Raw genomic sequence first — 19499 nt, 5'->3', positions numbered from 1 at the left:
GGGAACGAATGTGGCGGCATAATTCTCTTTCCGTAAGGATTTCATCACTTAGATATCGCTCTTTCAAATGTTGTTTTTCTTCAACTTTTTCAAATCGTTCTTTGTTTTTCTAGGAATTTCACGATTCTGATCAGAGTATTTCAGGTAAGCGAGCTTGATAAATTGGATGAAATCTCAAGTAAAATACAGTTTTTGGAAGTAAGCTTACTGTTTCTGAAATTGTCTGTAGATGCTGATGAAGAACAGGACCATGACTCGCCGACAAATTATGTTTCGTTATCTGGAACTTCCAGCTATAAGAAGGTGAGATTGATAATCAGCTCTTTTAAATAATCATACGTTTACTATGCTGTTAGTACTTGACAATTTGATTTTATATAATTAGTGTTGGTTAGTGATGATGAGTGTTGCCTTGAAAGTAGCCCTAAATGTTTGAACAGTCACTATACCAATATTGTTACAACTTACAAATATATCCCAATTATATTTTGCACAGTTTTCAATTTAAATTTTAAATTTCTCTAAATACATATAATAAAAAATTATAAAAAATATAAAAAGTATACATTAAAACGAATCTAGATTTGAATGTATTTTATATTTTAAATGTGTCAAAAATATTAATTAAATTTCTCTCTCCTTAAATAAAATATTCCAAATGGGAAGAACGTTAAAGAACGGAGTGAGTTGCAAGAAACTGAACCAACCACCTGCTGAATTGAACAGAAAAGAAACAACAAAAAAAAGCTGACAACGACAAACTAACTCACTAGAAGAAAAAAACATAAGAACTGTATTTGAAGAAGCTGCAATTATTTCGTGCTTGTAGAGATATCTTCATCAGAGTGAGAGCATATAATGTCTATCTCTATTCTATTAGAATAAAAAGAATCAGAAGACATGAATTTAAAGCTATAAATGGAGCTAACTATATGCTATAATTATGGGCAATGAAGTAACAAAAGCCCTGAAGATGGGCCTCTGACTTGATCATCCGATGCGAGTGATCCCCACCAAGCTTCACTGTATTTAATTCTCCGTAACTTTTTAGCATTTGTTTTGTTCAAGAAAAGACCGGTGAGCTTTTTTCATGCCACAATTACTACTTGTTGCAAATGCAAGCCATTCGAAACAATCTTCATCATGAATAATATCTACTCCTTAAAGGCTCACGAGAGTTCTAGTGTTTGCAACTTGGGTGATAATCACTCTCACCAGACTCTCTCTTGTTTCAGTGATTTCCTTTAATTGTGAGGGATAATGTGGCAGGTATTTATGCATTATGAATGCTAAGGGAACTGTATTTGTTCAAGTTGCAACAGTGTAACCATATTTGCCAAGGCCCAGTCACCTCAAATACTTTTGCACAATTAACAACTGTGAGTGTCTAAATATGAAGAACCAGGGAGATGGCGAAAAATCTAAGAAAGCTACAACATTTGAGGATAGAAAAATGTTGTCAAGTAAAGGAAGTAATTGAATGTGGTGAGCGTTGAAATACCAAGTTGCAAACACTAGAACTTGTGAGCCTTGAAGGTGTAGAAATTATTCATGCTAGAGATTGTTTTGAATGGCTTGCACTGCAACAAGTAGTAATTGTGGAATGTGAGAAGCTTTCAAGTCTTTGCTTGAACAAAACAAATGCTACAAAGTTACCGAGTATTAAATGCGTTGAAGCTTGGTTAGGCTCACTCACATTGGATTATCAAGTCAGAGCCCATCTTCAGGCATTTTGTTACTTCATTGACTATAATTATAGCATATAATTAGTTCCATATTCAGCTTTAAATTCATGTTTTCTGATTCTTTTTATGTTATTAGAATAGAGATAGACATTATATGCTCTCTTTCTAATGAAGAGATCTCTACAAGCACGAAATTATTTCAGCTTCTTCAAATGTTGTTCTTCTAGTGAGTTAATTTGTTATTGTTAGCTTTTTTTTTGTTTCTTCTTTACTTAGGTCAACAGTCAGCTTCTTACTATATCTATAACAAAATTGGTATAATGAGCTAGACTATGGGTCAATGTCTTCTGCAATTTAGTATTCCTATCGCTATATCTGTAACAAAATTGGTATAATGAGTGTTGCCTTAAAAGTAGCCCTAAATGCTTTGTGATTTTCTTGTATCAATCTGAAATTCACATGGGTATTAGTGAATTAAGTCGCTTTGGGTACAATATTATGAGAAAGGGCAAGTGCCACGATCTACATCACTGTGTGATGAGTAAAGGCAGAGTGCGTAGAATAGAACACAACTGACCTGCTCTAGGATTTACCCAAGTAGGTTGTATCTGTACCACATGAAATGTGAATTATAAAGACAACTCGACTCCTTTACTTGATCAGCCCCTCGTTGAAATCAACATAAATTTTCCATGAATCTAATTCCATCAGCTGTATACAACCTGAAGCCTTATGAAAGGAAAAGCCAAATTCCACTTTTTTTCATTCCAGTATCTCTAAGCTTGTCAAAATAATTAACACTAAGTAATGAGATTGATCAAATATCAACCGAAGAAAAAAAATGAATGTGATTTGAGAAGAATAGAAGTACTCGATAAGCATTATAAAAAAGCAAGCAATTCATGAGCCCTAGGTGTTGATACAATGTGAAGGTTTAACAGCATTTGCTGAACAACCAGAGGAAAGAGAGAGGGGAGGGGAAAAGAATTTTTGTAACCTCCTATTTCTAGTTTTGAGCAGCCCAATATATACAACTTAAATCCCTTCCCAAGAAGCAAAAACACGCCTTAATCAGCTTATAAAACAACACAATAGCAACTTGTAACAAAATGAGATGTTGATTTCTGATTAGGCAGGTCAGCTACAAAAAGTTTAAGAAATATGATGCTATAAAGTAGCTGGAAATATAAAACATGTATAATGCTAACAGTAACATAAGAATTGAGGTAATTATTTGCAAATAACTCAGTAGGAAAAAGTGCAGCTATTGTTGCTTCTTTCCTAATCGAATCCGTGCTGTTGCTTTAGTATATTGCAGACCATGCTAATTTCAAAGCTTAAGATTTTTTCAACTGTGCGATATAGGCTCTGTAATCATTGGCGTTTGTTAATTTTATTCCTGAAAAGCTGCCCAAATTTTTTTATATCAGGAAAATCAAGGACTTGCGTCGCGGCTTGAGTTACTCAAGGGTATTGTCAATTATGCTCTGATCTTTTCCCACTTCTGAATCACTTTTTAGATTTATTGTATTTATCTTGTTTGCTTGTTTTGCTCTGCTAGTTCACTATCACTGTGGCCTGCAATGCTAGTTCTCTGCAATTTATAGTTACATGGCACTTGTCCTCTTCTTATTTGCACTGGTTTTTTGTTTTTTTAAATTGATATCTCTCTTATTTGAAATCTGACCAACTATTCATTACATTGTTATGATCCCAATGGAAGACTTGTGATGATCTCTAATCATCAAATTATTCTTTTGATCTGTACTCTTATAACTTGTTAGGACTTGGGAATTAGGAGGCCAATCACTTTAGAGTTCTATGTATTTTTTTTGGGGGGGGTGGGAGTTGGGGTGTGTATGTGTGTGAGTGAGTATTAGACAGTGGCTGTTTAAGGATTCTTGTATTGACTAGGCTGTAATTAAATAGCAAAGGATATTTGATCACACTTTATTATATGTACCTGTAACAACATATTTTAGTTAACATCTGAAGTTTCATTAAGTTTTTCATAAACAAACATACTGATAAAATATGGCAAAATATAACAATGTATTGCGAAGGACAAGTTCCAAAATAAGAAGTCAAAACTTTTTGTATTCTATAATTTTTAATGAATAATTATGTCCTTATAAACTTGCTAGAAGGTAAAGAAAACAACTATAGAGGGTGTTATAGGGAAAAATAAAATTTATTGATGAAAAAGAAAAAAGTTTTCTTTCATTTGCCATTACAAAAAGTGAAAAGGAAAAATGTTTGGACAACCAAACAGGGAAAGGATAGAGTTTTCAATAAGTAAAACGAGCCCTGAAAAGAAAAAGAGAGCAGAGATTTGAACAGCTCACTGCTCATAAGTCATACGTTACGTTGCTGCGTCCAGCGTCATTACTAACAGTGACAAGAAGTTTAACTTGTAGATCTAACTAATGAATAAATGAATTTTTTCTTATATCTTTCATGAGAAGACTACGTCTCAGGCTTGAATTCGCCTCTGGTTTTAGATGTTAAGGGAGTTGTGTGTCGAACTTACATCCACTACAATGTGGCCTTTCTAGTTCTTTGTACATGGATAAGCTCATTGCAAATTCCTGCTCTGTATCCTCCTTGTTTTGCAATCCTACTACATAGTCATGAGAGTTCTATCTCAATAACTTTGGATTTCAAGTAACTGGCCTCTTTGTTACAGGTTTCCATCAGGTAAATAAGATGACCAACTGTGAGCTAGTCTGTTTTCTTATGCTGATGTTGATTTACAAAGTGTGAGGACTTGCACCATGGACTTGGCGACTGGATGAGTGGGTTTTGATTTTCAATGCATGAGATCAACTTTGCAGGTGCAAATTACTGCAGTTATGAAGGCTGTAATATTCCATAATTTTACACTCTGATGCAGAAGTGGTCAGAAGTAGAACATATGGATAATTGACTTATTATAAGATGCTAAAGCATATCTACGTTTTAATGGCGCATTCTTGCATATTCAGAATGTGGAACTGTATATAACGAAATTTATTCTTTCAGAATGGTTTAGGCTTCTCTTCTGAAGACGAGGTTGAAGTACCAGATTTTCATAAGAGCAATGTTGATTGCAATGTTGGAAGTGACTCAATTAGCTCAAAACCTGATGGTTCTTCTTTTGTTCCAGATGAATGGATGTCTGACGTAAAGGTACATGTTAAACTGGCTCATTCCTTTTTGATAAGTGGTAATCTGCTTACATGATGATTCTACTTGTTCAGCTACTGGTATACTTCTGTTCTAGTATCAGGACTATAAATTGGAGTCTTACACCGTTGACTTCTATATTTTGTAGAAAAGAAGTACGTCCAGCAATAGTGAGCATAATGTATCTGCGGTTCTTGATCGTTATACTAAAGGAAATGAAAACCAAGTTGAGCCGTGCACATCTTCTGCAGTTTACGGAGAGAATAGAAGACTGGAACAAATGAGTAAAAATGCCGGATGGCTCATGGGCGATCCTTTATTTTTAGAAGACAAGAATCTCGGTAAGCATTTTGTGTTATTGTGCATGCACCTCACAGTGTTACAACAATGTTAATTGTTAACTTGAATATATCTTTTTTATCATATCATTCAACTTTTCTAGAACATATTTTTAGAATCTAATACATATTTGAAAAAAAGATTATATTGGTGAATATGTTAGAATAACAAAATATAATGAATATTACCACATAATTTCAAATCACAAGTTACATGACGGGGTGATGCAGATTGCAGAACAACAAGCTCAAAATCTTTTATCGACTATTATTGAATGGAACATTGTCATTTTTATTCCATGATACACTAGAGATTCGTTTGGTTCACATAGTAAATTAATTCCCATGGGAAGTTTATATTCATGGGAGTTCACTTCCTACTTGAACTTTCTAGGAAATGGCTTTATTGTGTATGGTTTGCAGTTTACAAAATGAAATTTACACTTCCTAGGCTATGACTTCCTGTGTTTGGTATGGTTAAATTGGGTTTATTGCAATGAAGATATAGTTGATGAGCAACTAGAGTATTAATACAATTTTTACAAGATAATTAACTTGGAAATGACTAAAGAGGGCGAACTGATAATATTTTTGTGGGAATTTCCCGTTCATCTATTTGTTGTGAACCAACACCAGTTCAACCACCATGGTAAATTCAAATGTTGGTGCAATTAACAGCAAGCAATTGAATCCAAGGTCTTGGGTTTGAGACTTAGGGACATGTAAATGTTGGTGCAATCAACCACAAGATAATTTTCTTTTTTCTTGGGCATAATACTTGAAGTATTATTGTCCGTTCTTGATAGGGCAGATTATAATTAACTAGAGTATGGCTCAAGAAATCATATGCATATGTTATATATGTGAGATTTTCGACAATGTTTGCTATCAAGGGTCAATAAGAAACAACAATTTTTGTTATTGCAAATGTAAGGTGCCTTATCGAAATAATGGACATGTGAGAGCTTGCACGATGTGCGATTTGAGATTAAACCAGCAAACATTACAACAAGGTCAAACTTAATTACAACAGTATGGGGGTCGGCTACATGATCAAAAAATTGCCAAATCTGAAAACATTAATGCAAAAATAAACTTCCTTTTTCTGGTTGATGACTCCTGTATTAAATTCTGGATACGTATCCATCTTGTGAGATGATGATGCAGATTTCAGGGAAGGATCAACCAAATATTAGTGACTGAACTTATCTGTGCTCCCTGGCTTTTGCAGGGGTTAATTGCAAACTTTATAACAATCCTTGAGTGAAGTGAGATACTTGTGCTGTTAAGCCTTTTCAAACTTCCTTGAAAATGAAGTGATTCTTGTCTTGATAAAAATGCAATGAGCTCACTGGAACTGAAAGAATTTGATTTGAAAGTAACTGCTACAGGTGGCATGTGTACTGCCAAGAGAAGATTATCCCGATCACAGGAGCGTAAACAGGGAGCGTTTTCATCTGTTTGGAAAGACAAGAATCCCAATCCAGTCTGTGATGATGAGCTGCTTGATGATGTTGAAGCCTGTGATGATCTGCCCATAGATTATACAAGTTTATTACAGCCTGAAAAATGTGATGGTAAGACTTCAAAATCAAGTCTGGCATTGCAATTGGAAGCAGTTGTACAACAGGATCACCACAGACATTCCATGGCTGAACGTTTTGACAACCTTCGGGGAAGAAATACAAATCTGCTCTTCAAGTCAAAAAAGGTCCTCTATTTATAATTCAACTTACATTTAAGACTCTTGTCGTAGTCTGATGACCTTGTGCTGCAGGAGAGTAGAAGAAAAGGTTTGGTACGACGTAATGTCATGAATAATATGTCAGCGTCAGCAAAAGACGTAACAAGTGATGAAGACCCTTGTGAGGATTTGCACAGTGAATCGTCTACAGACAATGAGGTATCTATGTGTTGCTGATTCTTTTGAGGCTTCCTACAATATCTTCCTATGCTGTTGATCAAGTTTCTCCTTTATTTAGGACAATGGTCAAAGTACAGAACTTGCTGTTGTAGAATCTGAATGGAAAACAATGGCCGACAAATTCCAGGAAGCATTTGAATGTGCTTCAATGGATGCTCTGAGACCTTTTGTAATACCAAAACAATCCCGGTGAGTACTGGAAGTAGGTAATTCTGGAGAAGTCTTTTCTTTGGAACTTGGAAGCTTTTTTTAATAACTCGTCTTGTTTCCTGAGGCCTGAGTTGCTATGTGTGCTTTTGAGAAGTGCAGTTCTGGACTCTTTGGAAGATTGCAGCATATAATGTTAGAGCAAAAGGAACAAGATGCTGAATTCTCAAAGAAGGTGCAAACCGAAGTTTGGCCTAAAGGTGATTGTATAATGCTCTTCCCTACGAGCTATCTCTCTCCTTGTATACACACACACACATATATATAGGGTCAAGTTCCAGTGAGAACCAAGATTATATGAGAACCGTGACAACCAATCTATCCGATAAATATGTGTTACTTTTTCACAAGAAAGGTGTTACTTTTGCAAAAAAAAAAAAAAAATGTTACTTTTGTTTTTAAAAAAATCTGGTACTTTTTAGCAAAAAAGTGGTACTTTCAGAAAAGAAATATAAATACAAAGTAACATGTTTTTGTCGAAAATTAACACTTTTTTATGTAAAATGAAATACATTTTTGTAAGTTTATTTTCAAAATTATATATATATATATATATATATATATATATATATATGTATATATATATATATCTATATATATATATATATATGTATATATATATATCTATATATATTATATATATGTTGGATTTGGATCATGTGAAAACCAATTAAAGTGGTGAAAACTGAAAACAGGTGTACATAAAAGATCAAATGGGTACATATTCCGGTGGTAATTTCATAAATAATTGGACAATTTCTAGAAGGTTTACATACATGTTTAAAAGGTATACATATTCGGATGTCAATTCTTTAAATGATATGAATTTTATCCTTCACAAAAATATGTACACCCTATAAGATAGTATGTATACCTTCTACTACAATAAGTATATCTCAGTCAAGTTTTCAGTTGTCACCACTTTAGTTGTTTTCTCCCGATTCTTCCCCTGTACATGTATATATATACATACTCAAACATATCTATACGCACATACATATACTTCTTATACATATACATATATGCCTTCTTATCCTTCTCATTTTATGGTGCTTTTTTAATTATATAGAATGTATATTCCAAACCTCTATCTATCTATCTCTATATATAGGAAGATTATATATATATGTCTTTTCTAGGAAAATCTACTTTCTCAAATTTTATTTTCAGTGTAGACAAAGTTTAGTAGTACCAATTTTGTATTAAATGTACCTTTGCCGGGAAAGTTGAAACTCAGCTGATTTTCAAACTTTATTTTTTTAATTAAATCAGATGAAGCTAAATGCATTGATGTGAAGATATTATCAAGATCCTTTGAAGCGAAGCTGAGTGTTTGTTGTTGCTCTCTAGTTGAAAACGAGGAGGTAGTATTTTCTGGCCATGGTCCTTGTACTTCAGCACAACAGAATATCTATTCTTTTGTTTCCATTTTTTCTGTTTGGCGTTTAAATTCCTTGGTGGGGAAGGATTGTGAACTTCGATTTTTCTGCTTTGTATTATGCCCATAAATAAATGGCAGTCCATTCATGTTTATGTCTCTATTTTTTGGGTGTAGAACTCACTTCAGAATCCCCAACAAGAAAGATTTGGAAAGATGTGGACTGTGATTTTCAGCTCTCGGGTTTGTGGTGATGTTGATTTGGATGTAGGGAATCTAATTCGTATCCATCCGCCATGGTAAGATTTTAAACGTCAATTCCCTTTCAAATATTATGCTTGCACTCTGCTGCTGTTTATTTGATTATAAAGTGATAGCTTCGTGGTGGGAGGGAAGAAGGGAAGAACAAGTAGGGAACAAAATGGTTCTCTCTCTCGGTTCAGCTTTTCTCTCCAAATTTCCTCATCCAAACACATTAATGTCCCGACGCCTATCCGACCTCAGTTATTAGGGTGGTTGTTACCTTGGAGGAGTTTCTGAAGGCAGGTGACACTTCCCTATTCTACAAAGAAACGCTTTACTAATCAGTGTGCGACAAACAGAAATTCTCTATGCTTTTCTGTTTTTGTTTGTGTCGCTATGAGAGTAGTGTCTACCACTTTTTTTTATTCTCGTTAACTTATTTGTTCTTTCTTTCAATATCATTCATTCACACTTTAATATTTTTAGTCTTATACTCTCAACAATTAGATTACTCTTAAATACTTCATTCCATTATATTTGTTACATTTGACTTTTCATGCAATTCAATGTGTTATTTTGATCATTTATATATTGAAATATGCACATTAAAAATTATAAAAAATTAATATTATTAAAGTATGCGATTACACGATTCAAACAAGATTCCACTTGACTATATTTTTTCTTACATATTAGCCATAAAATATAAAATAAGCTTAAACGATGAATAGTGCCAATAATTGTAATGTAGCAAGTATTTTAAAACGGAGGAAGTATTTGGGTCGAACCTTTAAGTAGCAAATTCAAAAGTACAGATGAGTATACGATACGGGTGTTTGATTTGAGAAAGGGAATGGGACTTTATTTCAAAAATAAGTCAAAGTCTTTGTTTGTTTAAAGGGAATGGAAATAGGGAATGAGACTAAAATAAGAAAAAGTCTCCAAAAAAAAATGTCTTGGAAGAGGGTAGGTATTTGAGTTGAGACTTTTATTTTATCTCTTTATTCTAAGTTCCTACCATAACAAACAAAGAATGAGACTTTTTTATCTTCAAAGTCTCAACTTAAAAGCTCTATTTAAAATCTTACAAGTTTGATTTCCTTGTGCCAAACAACCCTAGTTGTTTACCATTATGGACTGTACACATGCTAATAGAGAAGGTGTTTGTGAATTTGACAGGAGAGATGTACAGGTGCTACCGGGTGGAGAAGTCATACTTCTAACAACATACTATTCTCAAATTTGTACTTGACTGACGAATTTGTATCTGAAATATGAATAATTTGGGACCATGTGGGAGCAAACATTTGACGGCGTACACTTGAATGGCATGGGCACATCCGTCAAATTTTGATCTAACCCAATCGGAATTTCAACCCATGTCTCGAAGATGACCTTACCAAATCGGAAAAAATTGGGGCATACTTGACTGTTTTGATTTATTTACAGTTTCACGTTAGCATTTTCAATTTAACGTCATTATTTTTTGTTGAAACCTACTATATTATTAGTTAGTTTAAAAAATTTAATTCAACATTTTTAATTGTTGTCCAACAATTAATACATTAGTCTATTTTAATATAATAATAATATAATATTTTCTGCAAAAGCAAAATTGTATTTTATTTTAATAGAAAAATCTAATGATAAGAAAAAAAATTATAAAAGCAATTGACTTGTTGGGACATTTCAAACCCGAATTGAATTGATCCAATTTGAAAATTTCCCGACTGAAAGTGATTCGATTCAAAACCCCGTTTGATCGTTTTGTTTTGACAGATCTAGTCACTGGTACAATTGATAGAATGGCTTCCTGGGGATGTCAATAAGCTTAGTCAAGTAATGTGATTCTTCCTCTGTTTCTAAATGTGTTGTTATGCCCAACAAATCTGTTGATGTAAAAAATTTAATGTAAAGTTATGAACTCAAATATATGCTTTTATTCCATGAATTAGTATTATGTAAAATGCTTTCATTTTTATATACTCAGAAAAATACGATGGGTGAAACAATCAATGTACTTCTATTTGTTGAAACCACTATCATTGAGTTCTAATGATCAACTAAACTTGTGTGAGTATGATTAAAAATGAAAGAATATGAAAAAGGATGTGTGTATATAAATTAAAGAAAGTGGTGAAGATATTATCTAAACTAAAAATATTATAATGTTAACGGGGTAAACTAAAATGAAAAATGTGGTAATATCTTAAGACATTAGGAGTACTTTTTGTGAATTACTTTGTTCCGAAATACTTGGTTATTGTATTATATTATTCAAGATTATTTTATATATTAAAGGTAATGCGTAACAAAAAATATAGTCAAATAGGATCTTGTTTAAATAGTCTAATACCGCCATGCAATATACCATATTATTGTAATTTTCTATTACCGCCATCACCTCTCTAAATGCAAACATTGAAATGAATATTGCCAAAAAATGAAATTATTGAGTATAAATATATAACTGTAAACTTAATAAAATATTTTTCTATCAAAATTACATTGATTTTTCATTATTATTTCTTCTAATTGGCGACTAATGGACCATTATTTATGTATAGACTATATTGATAAATATAAAAGGAATTTTTCAAAGATGATTGTAGTTAATTTTACAAACCCTAAGGCCTCAAGCCTTCAACAAACAATTTAAAATCCTCAATAGTGTTAAAGAGTATCTCAAGTTAAACTACTAATAAAAGTACATATTCCGAGCATATCGTATGTTCTACTAAGAACGGTCCAGAATAGCTTTTCTTCTTTTCCAAAAATCATAAAATCAATTTCATAATAAAGAACGGTCAAGAATTCAAGAATCGCTTTTCTTCTATAAGATTTTTTTTCAAAAATTAATTTTCATTATAACATTTTTTTTGAATTATATAGTAGGCCGAGAGAAAGAAAATTAGACGAAGATTAAATTAAAATTTTACCCAAATAAAATAGTATATATTACAATCAAGACAAGATTCAATTCTCTATAATAACTGCTCCATTTCGTATACTCCTATGTTGCCCTCATTTTGTTCTAATAAGTTCACTTTGTTTTTATTTAGTGTAGAAATATGTGCAATGCATAGTTTTTTAGCATCAACATGTATAAACATGTGATATTAAAAAATAAAGCCGGACATATAATGCGGTAGAAACACTCATTTTGACAATTATATGTATAAATTAACTCTGTAATTTTAAAAATTGTCAATAATATATTATGCGGCATATTATATGAATTTAACTATAAATAAATGCTAGTCAAAATACTTTAATGGTAAAAATATTGGTCAAGATCAAATGTCATGTCATTTTTCTTTAACAAATAAATAAGTTTTATGTGACAAACTCTTTTTAGTTGTGAGTTTGTGACACTTAAAAATTTTCAAATTTTTTAGTATAATGTATCAAATGTTATGTCATTTTCGAATTTTTTTAGCATAATGTATCATTATGACTCTATTTATTTGACAAACTTTTTATGTTATCTCTCCATTGCTAATACCTTAGTTATATAATTCATTTTACCAAACCTTTTAGGGGTGTCTGGTATAGGAATATAAAATGTAATGGAAAGGAAAATGATAAAGAGGAGTAAGGGTAAGGGTATGGGTTGTAGTTATATGTTGTTTGGTATGAAAATATAAGGGAAACACTTAATTGATCATAGAAAAGGGAATTTGTTACTTGACATAAATAGGTGGTAACAAAGTAAGGGTATCCATTACCCTCAAGAAAGGGATTCGGTTAACCTGATATCATACCAAACAAATATGTGTAGTAATGGTAATTGAATCCCTTACTTAGTATTAAAAAGTTTATACCAAACACCCCTTAATCTCCATGCTAAATGGCAAACAATTAAGGCAAAATAATTGGGAAGAGCAATATATACTTCCTTTTGTGGTCCAACAAAAAGGTACAATGATAGAAAATTTGAAATAATTAAGAGAATTTATTAACAAATGAATAAAATAGTATAAGTTTCAACTTTATTCTAAAAGTAAGCGTGAAAATCTTAAACTTATGGTTTGGGACTGCAAACAGGTCAAAAAAAGTCAAAGCGTTGTTTGCAGTTAGTAACTGCGAACAACTATTTTGTCTTTTTTAACATGTTCGCAGTTATTAACTGCGAACAGCCTCAAACCACTGATTTGAAATTTTTACGCTTATTTTTAAAATAAAGTTGAAATTTATACTATTTTATTCATTTTATTGATAAATTCTCTTAATCATTTCAAATTTTCACAATAACAAGTTTGTGTATTTAATGAAATCAGGTGGAACAATGGAAGTCTCCTCCCAAGTACCAAGACTTTGCTTAGAATTTGCTAGTGGCCCACCAACTACTAGAATATGCTTGCCATTATCACACGATTCATCAATTTCCCCTGGTTTCCTATACTAAGTTAGAATTTTTATTAAAGAAAATAAAGTGATATTTTAATTAAAAGTCCGAAAAATATCTGGCTAAAGTAAAAAATAAGTTAAATAGATAAATGACAATTAAAGAACAAAATATAAGTTATTGTAAAAAATAAAATAAGATAAATTTAATAAAATATATTTAAAAAAAGTTAGTTTTGTGAGAAACAGTCTCTTAGGCCTTAATGTGAGTGTCACACACAAATTTGTGAAAGAATAAGTAAATTTCAAAGGACAAAATGCATATATTTATCAGTTTGTCTTATATGAAATTGTTTTATTGTGAGATTTTAGTCTATTTCCTTAAATAATCATCATATAATAGACTAAATATATATGTGTCAACCTAATAATCATAGTCTTATTATGAGACCTTATCATTTAAAAATTTGTGCATATTTATTTATTTTAAAAGGTAAAGTTTCAATTAAAGTTGTTCATTCAGATTATTAGATTAATTTCCAATCAGATATTTCGTGTCGATTCAAAAACAATTCTTATATCTATATTAATTTTTACTATATTCAAAATGCATATTAAATTGGGTTATGGGGTCATTGATTGCCATATGCATCATCAAACTTAAACGCGTCATTTTCGAGTATGACTAATTCTTTTCGCCTTTATAAATCCCAATAACAATTCAACATTATTAATTCACTATTTATCATCTTCAAAATCAATAACTTCCTAATTTCTATCCATATCCTCTGAATTACAGCCATTTTTGCTCTCATCATTCATTCTAAATCCTAATCATTATCTTTTCTTTATTCAATCTCCTTCCGAATTCCATCAATTACACAAAAAATCTAACCAAATACTGCTAAATATGGTTTACAAAACCCTAGAAATCACTCTAATTTCCGCAAAAGATCTCAAAAATGTTAACCTAATCGGAAAAATGGATCCATATGTGGTAGTTCACATCTCAGATGAACCGAAAAACAAGCAAAAAACTCCAGTTCATCAAGATGGAGGAATCAATCCGTCATGGAATTACACCATGAGATTTACTTTCGATGATTCTACTGCTACGAAACCTGGTAAGTATTTGATTATGACTCTTAAACATGAACAAACTTTTGGATCTGATAAAGATTTGGGTGAAGTTCTTGTTCCTTTAAAGGAATTGTTAGATGGGTTTAAAGATCCAAATTCCTCCCAATTTGTTACGTATCAGGTTAAAAGGGTTTCTTCTGGGAAACCTCAAGGTGAGCTTAAATTGTCTTATAAGATTATGGATATGAATCAAAATCTGGGTTCTAGTAGTTCTTCTGGGGTACCTTACCCTCCAACTGTAGGGTATGGTGGTGGAGCACCATACCCTCCTCCATATCAACACGGTGGTTCTGTGTACCCACCTCCACAATCACATGGACCATACCCTCCAGTTGAAGGGTACCCTCCAAAGGCACAACCCCAATCATCTGTTGCTGCTGGTGTACCTTACCCTCCTCCTGAAGGGTACCCTCCAAAGGCACATTCACAATCACATGGACCTTACCCTCCACCTGAAGGGCACCCTCCAAAGGAACAATCACAAGCACACTCAGTTGCATCAGGGGTACCATACCCTCCACCAGCAGGATACCCACATGGAACAGGAGTGCCATATGCTGCAGGAGCACCACATGGGTACCCTCCATACGGAGGGTACCCCCCTCCTCCTCCACCTCATGTAGGTGGAAGTGGAGCATATGGGTATGGGTACCCTCCACAGGGAGGGTACCCTAACCCAAGTTATCCACCTGCAGGGTATGGGCAAAAACCACAGAAACCAAAGAAGAATAATTTTGGAATGGGTTTGGGAGCTGGACTCTTGGGAGGAGCTATTGGAGGACTTGTTCTTGGAGATATGGTGGATGATGCTTTTGATGTGGATTGTGATTTCTAGATGGTGGAATTCAACTTTATTTTGCTAATTTTATATTTTTATATGGTTTTGTAAAGATTTGGCTTGCTGATAAATCCAGATTCCAGATATAATAAATAGTTAAAGCTAACTAAGTATTTCAATTTCAATTTCAATTTCAATTTCATTAGATTGCAGATTTTAAGAATTCTTTTATTGTACAGTTCTATTTTAGCTTATTTAAAATTCCATCTATTACGATTTATAGTCATCATAAATCTAAAAGCGGATTTATTATTTATGAATCTGATGATTAGACTTTTTCAATAACATGTTGAATTGGTATTTTAGGGTTAGGGTTCTGTATTGATTTGGACTGAAATCTGATGATTTATTGTTGGTTAAAAGAGATTTAAGGGACATAAGTATTGGAGGGTGAGTTAATTAAAATGAGTTATGTTATTGTTAGTTGATCAAAGGTAACAAGGAAAGTTAAAAGGTTAAAAAACTAATTCAGCTTGTCATTAAAGACTCAATTTTCATTTTTTCTATATTTTAAAATCAATTGTATTCAAGGATATTTAAATGTATACGTGCATATAAGTCTTGGTGTTCAACAAGTCGGGCGGTCGGGTTAAAACTCAGATGGGGTGGAGCGTGGCTAAATCAAAGTCTATTTAAATCTAACTCACTTTGAATCGTTTTTAAAAAATTTATAAAATATTTTTTATTCTATTTATGGGATGTTGGGTGGCTCCACATATTTATATAAAATATCATATAAAAATATTAAGAACAAGTGCTAAAAAATTTTCGCAACCAATTCATATTATTATTTGACCCGGCCTGACTCTTTACACCAGAGCCCATTAATGACGCGTTTCATTATTGACTCGATTCGCTAATGACCCGTTAAAATATAATCCGACTCTTAACTCTTTGGATCGACCTGACTCGTTAAATACCTCGTACATATAAAAAAACTACCACAACAACAATCTTCACAATGCAACTTTTCCAAGATTTATATGGTTGTTGTACCAAATTCAAACGAACGATGGTAAAGTATACAATGTTATAGTAGTCAATTATTGTAAGGCCTCTTTGCTTGACGTGGGGATGAACTCAAGTTTAATTTCAGAGTTTATTCCTCAAATATTGCAAAATAAAAACATAATTCTCAATCTACATTGTTGGAAAAAATAATTCCCACTCTATCGTCCATGTTAGACAGATTTTTTAAAAAGAAAATATTCAGAGCAAATTGCCATCCTAGATGGCGATTTGATAATTTTACCTAACCGCTATTTCAAATAGCGGTTTTCTTTATTCTATAATTGAAAAAAAAGCAACAAAAAAGCTTAAAATGTGGGATGCAGGTTTCAATCCCACAACCTCACATATTAGCAACTTAAGTGCTAATCACTGAAACAAAGGAACTTCTATGAAGGAATAATACCTACGCATCATTTTAACTTTGTATTTTGAGATGAGGTAAATCTCAAAATTATTACACGAAGCAAAAAAAAAAGTACTAAAGTAAACCACCATTTCAGATGGCGATTTGGTGTTTTCATCATTCGAATCAAATTGTGTTTTTAGAAAGCAGTTTATTATAAACAAATTTATATCAAACTGCTATCTGAGATGTCAGTTTGCTAAAAAAATTTATTTTTGACAAACTATCTTACATGGACAGTAAAAGAGTATTAAGTTTTCCTACGACGCAATGCTGGAAATAATTTTCTTAATAACATTATTGATGGAAAATAATTTCATCATACTCTATGATGCAACCAGGCCTAGCTAAAGCATCCGTTGCTGCCTCCTTCGTGATGTTCACCATTGATTTCAAGCAAAAATGTTTTTAATCTTTTAAGTTTGGATATGAGAGTTTTTTTTAATAGACCAAACTTAAAGGAATAGAGGGAATATAATATAAGGCTACTTAGAAGTATTCCTCTAATTGAAATACACGTGGGACCAATGTAGTAGTCCGGGTTAAAGTGAACCGAATATTTATATGTAAATTTGAATTTCGGATTATACGCCGGACATTTAAGTTAAACCATTTCCAAGATCGATGCGTTCGAGTGATAAAGAAATAAGTAATCAAACGAAAATGATAAGAATAAATCAGCGGAAGTCTTCAAGTTTACAATTTGAGAGCCTAAGGGCCTCAACAAAATCAGATAAGATCCAAAATAAATAGTAAAGTTCAAACGATAAACTAAAAATGACTTAAGCTCATGTATGATAGTAAGCTCTTTAACATATTCTAACGTTTGAATCCTCACACACACCAGCCCCACCTGTAAATCAACCTGCTAGTTGTCAAATGACAATATCATACCAAGCACCAAAGAACACAAAACAATACACGTCAGAGACTTCATACAATGTATCATACAGGTTACATACAACAACGAGTTCATCCTAACATACAAAGGCTCTAATAGTTAATATATCATATTTGAGTTTCCAATTCCCGACTCATGTCGTTGCCCATCCAGTTCGGGTCGCCAGAACAATATAAAAGTTTGGAGGAATACACATAGGAAAGATAATCCCAAAGCAACCTACGCCCTAAGACGTTGCCTGTCCTATTTGGGTCGTCAAAGGTAAAGTATGCATACTCTCATGGTGACCGTAATGATCCAAAACTGCCATGAGAACGATAACAATAATAATTCCATTCCAATAATTTAACCCCGTGTGGGTAACCAACACAACCATCCTCAAATTTCCAATTTAAAACTCTTTTCAAATTATTTTTAGTGTCTAAGCCTTAAGTGATGAACAACATCACATTATAGAATGAACACAACATTACTTTACATAGCCAATTACAAAAGCATGGTCTAAGTGTATATACCTTGATAGCACGGTAAATCAATTAAAGGCACTTTAACAAACGGGATTTCAATCTCTTATGAACCGAGGTCCTAAACACAAATACGTACAAAAAAAAGCACGCATTAGAACGTGCTTACACATTCAATTCATTTTATACCATCAAGGCATCAGTAAACTTCATTATTTTAAATGATTAAATACTAATCTCAATAACTTCTTAATTTTAAAATGCAACCAGAAACTTTATTGGCATTTTTGGACAGTTTCGAAAATTCAACAGAAAATTCGACTTCACCACTATGTTCGAAAGGCATCAATTATGTTGCATACCAAATTTCACAATTTTTAATGCTCATTTACAATTTTTAACTAATTTTAGCATTTAATTGACCTTTAATGCAATCGGTAAACAAAACGACAAACAAAACGCACTTGACTGTCGAGGTTCGAGGCGCGCCTGTCGAGGCACACCTACTGTCAAGATTTTTTTTTAAATAATTTTTTTTATTTTATTTAAATATTTATATTCTTTTAATTCCTTTATTTTAAATTCAATGATTTTCATTCCCAATATTTACAATTCAACACATATTACCACAAATCATTCTTAATAATGGAATAATCAAAATTTAATCATCCACACATACACAAATCTCAACACCCAATTAAAGACAACATAAAAAGAAAATATAAATAATTATATTCAAACATTTATCACTCATCAATTATATAAATATATATTTTTTTTCCTTTATGCATAAAAAATAAAAATCATTAACATAAATTCTTTAGTAAATTGAAATTTTGCTAAAGAATCATAAATGATTATAAATAAATACTCACCATAACTCATCTAACAAATTAAGATTTTGTTAGAGAATTAGGATTTCATTAAAACAACTTTATCATTCTAAATGTATGGATACAACCCCTTCTGACAATAAAATTTTGTTAAAAGGTTATGAACTTATAGAAAAACTAAACATGAATATGAATCTTAATAAACTTTATAAAGGTAACAAATGAATATAACTCTTCTAACAAATTAAATTTTGTTAAAGAATTATAACTTGCAAGAGATCATAAAAAAAATTTTAATACATGAATATAATTCCTTTTAACAAATTAGATTTAGTTAAAGAATTATAAATTATAAGAGATCATAAAATAAATTTTAATACATGAGTATAATTCTTTTAATAAATTAGATTTTGTTAAAGAATTATAAATCGTAAGACACACACACATAAACTAGAACATGATTATGATTCTTCTAACAATTAAACTTTGTTAGAAAATCTAAATCATAAGAACCTTTATAAAATTAAATAACAAAATACATTTTGTTATAGCCTTATAATTCTTGAAAGACTATATAGTCTAAAAAAATAAAACCCATGAACAAATATCTTTTAACAAATAA

At 32.0% G+C, this 19499-nt stretch overlaps 2 protein-coding genes across 6 annotated transcripts; both read left to right on the top strand.

The window, feature by feature from the left end:
• The first annotated feature begins 229 nt into the window (after positions 1-229).
• Positions 230-10956, top strand: LOC130827861 (uncharacterized). 5 transcript variants are annotated; one of them, XM_057693735.1, is made up of 12 exons: positions 230-303; positions 4372-4519; positions 4707-4853; positions 4999-5191; positions 6568-6899; positions 6966-7091; positions 7171-7301; positions 7422-7519; positions 8592-8683; positions 8875-8996; positions 9075-9239; positions 10120-10955. In XM_057693735.1, exons 2-11 carry the CDS (start codon positions 4502-4504, stop codon positions 9235-9237), a joined length of 1422 nt encoding a protein of 473 aa, XP_057549718.1. In that variant the 5' UTR covers positions 230-303; positions 4372-4501; the 3' UTR covers positions 9238-9239; positions 10120-10955. The 5 variants fall into 5 exon arrangements, with proteins under 5 accessions (XP_057549718.1, XP_057549714.1, XP_057549715.1 ...); XM_057693731.1 differs by lacking the exon at positions 4372-4519 and adding an exon at positions 3116-3155 and having other exon boundaries at positions 234-303; positions 10120-10956; XM_057693732.1 differs by lacking the exon at positions 4372-4519 and adding an exon at positions 3116-3155 and having other exon boundaries at positions 234-303; positions 6580-6899; positions 10120-10954.
• A 2982-nt stretch (positions 10957-13938) lies between these two features.
• On the top strand, positions 13939-15402 carry LOC130827860 (protein SRC2-like). Its single transcript, XM_057693730.1, has one exon. It carries the CDS (start codon positions 14198-14200, stop codon positions 15260-15262), a length of 1065 nt encoding a protein of 354 aa, XP_057549713.1. The 5' UTR covers positions 13939-14197; the 3' UTR covers positions 15263-15402.
• The last annotated feature ends 4097 nt before the right edge of the window (positions 15403-19499 follow it).

Source organism: Amaranthus tricolor, chromosome 11 (assembly GCF_026212465.1).
Source record: "Amaranthus tricolor cultivar Red isolate AtriRed21 chromosome 11, ASM2621246v1, whole genome shotgun sequence".
NCBI classification, from domain to species: domain Eukaryota; kingdom Viridiplantae; phylum Streptophyta; class Magnoliopsida; order Caryophyllales; family Amaranthaceae; genus Amaranthus; species Amaranthus tricolor.
The sequence above is the reverse complement of the archived record's forward strand: the minus strand, read 5'-3'. Positions and strand labels throughout refer to the sequence as shown.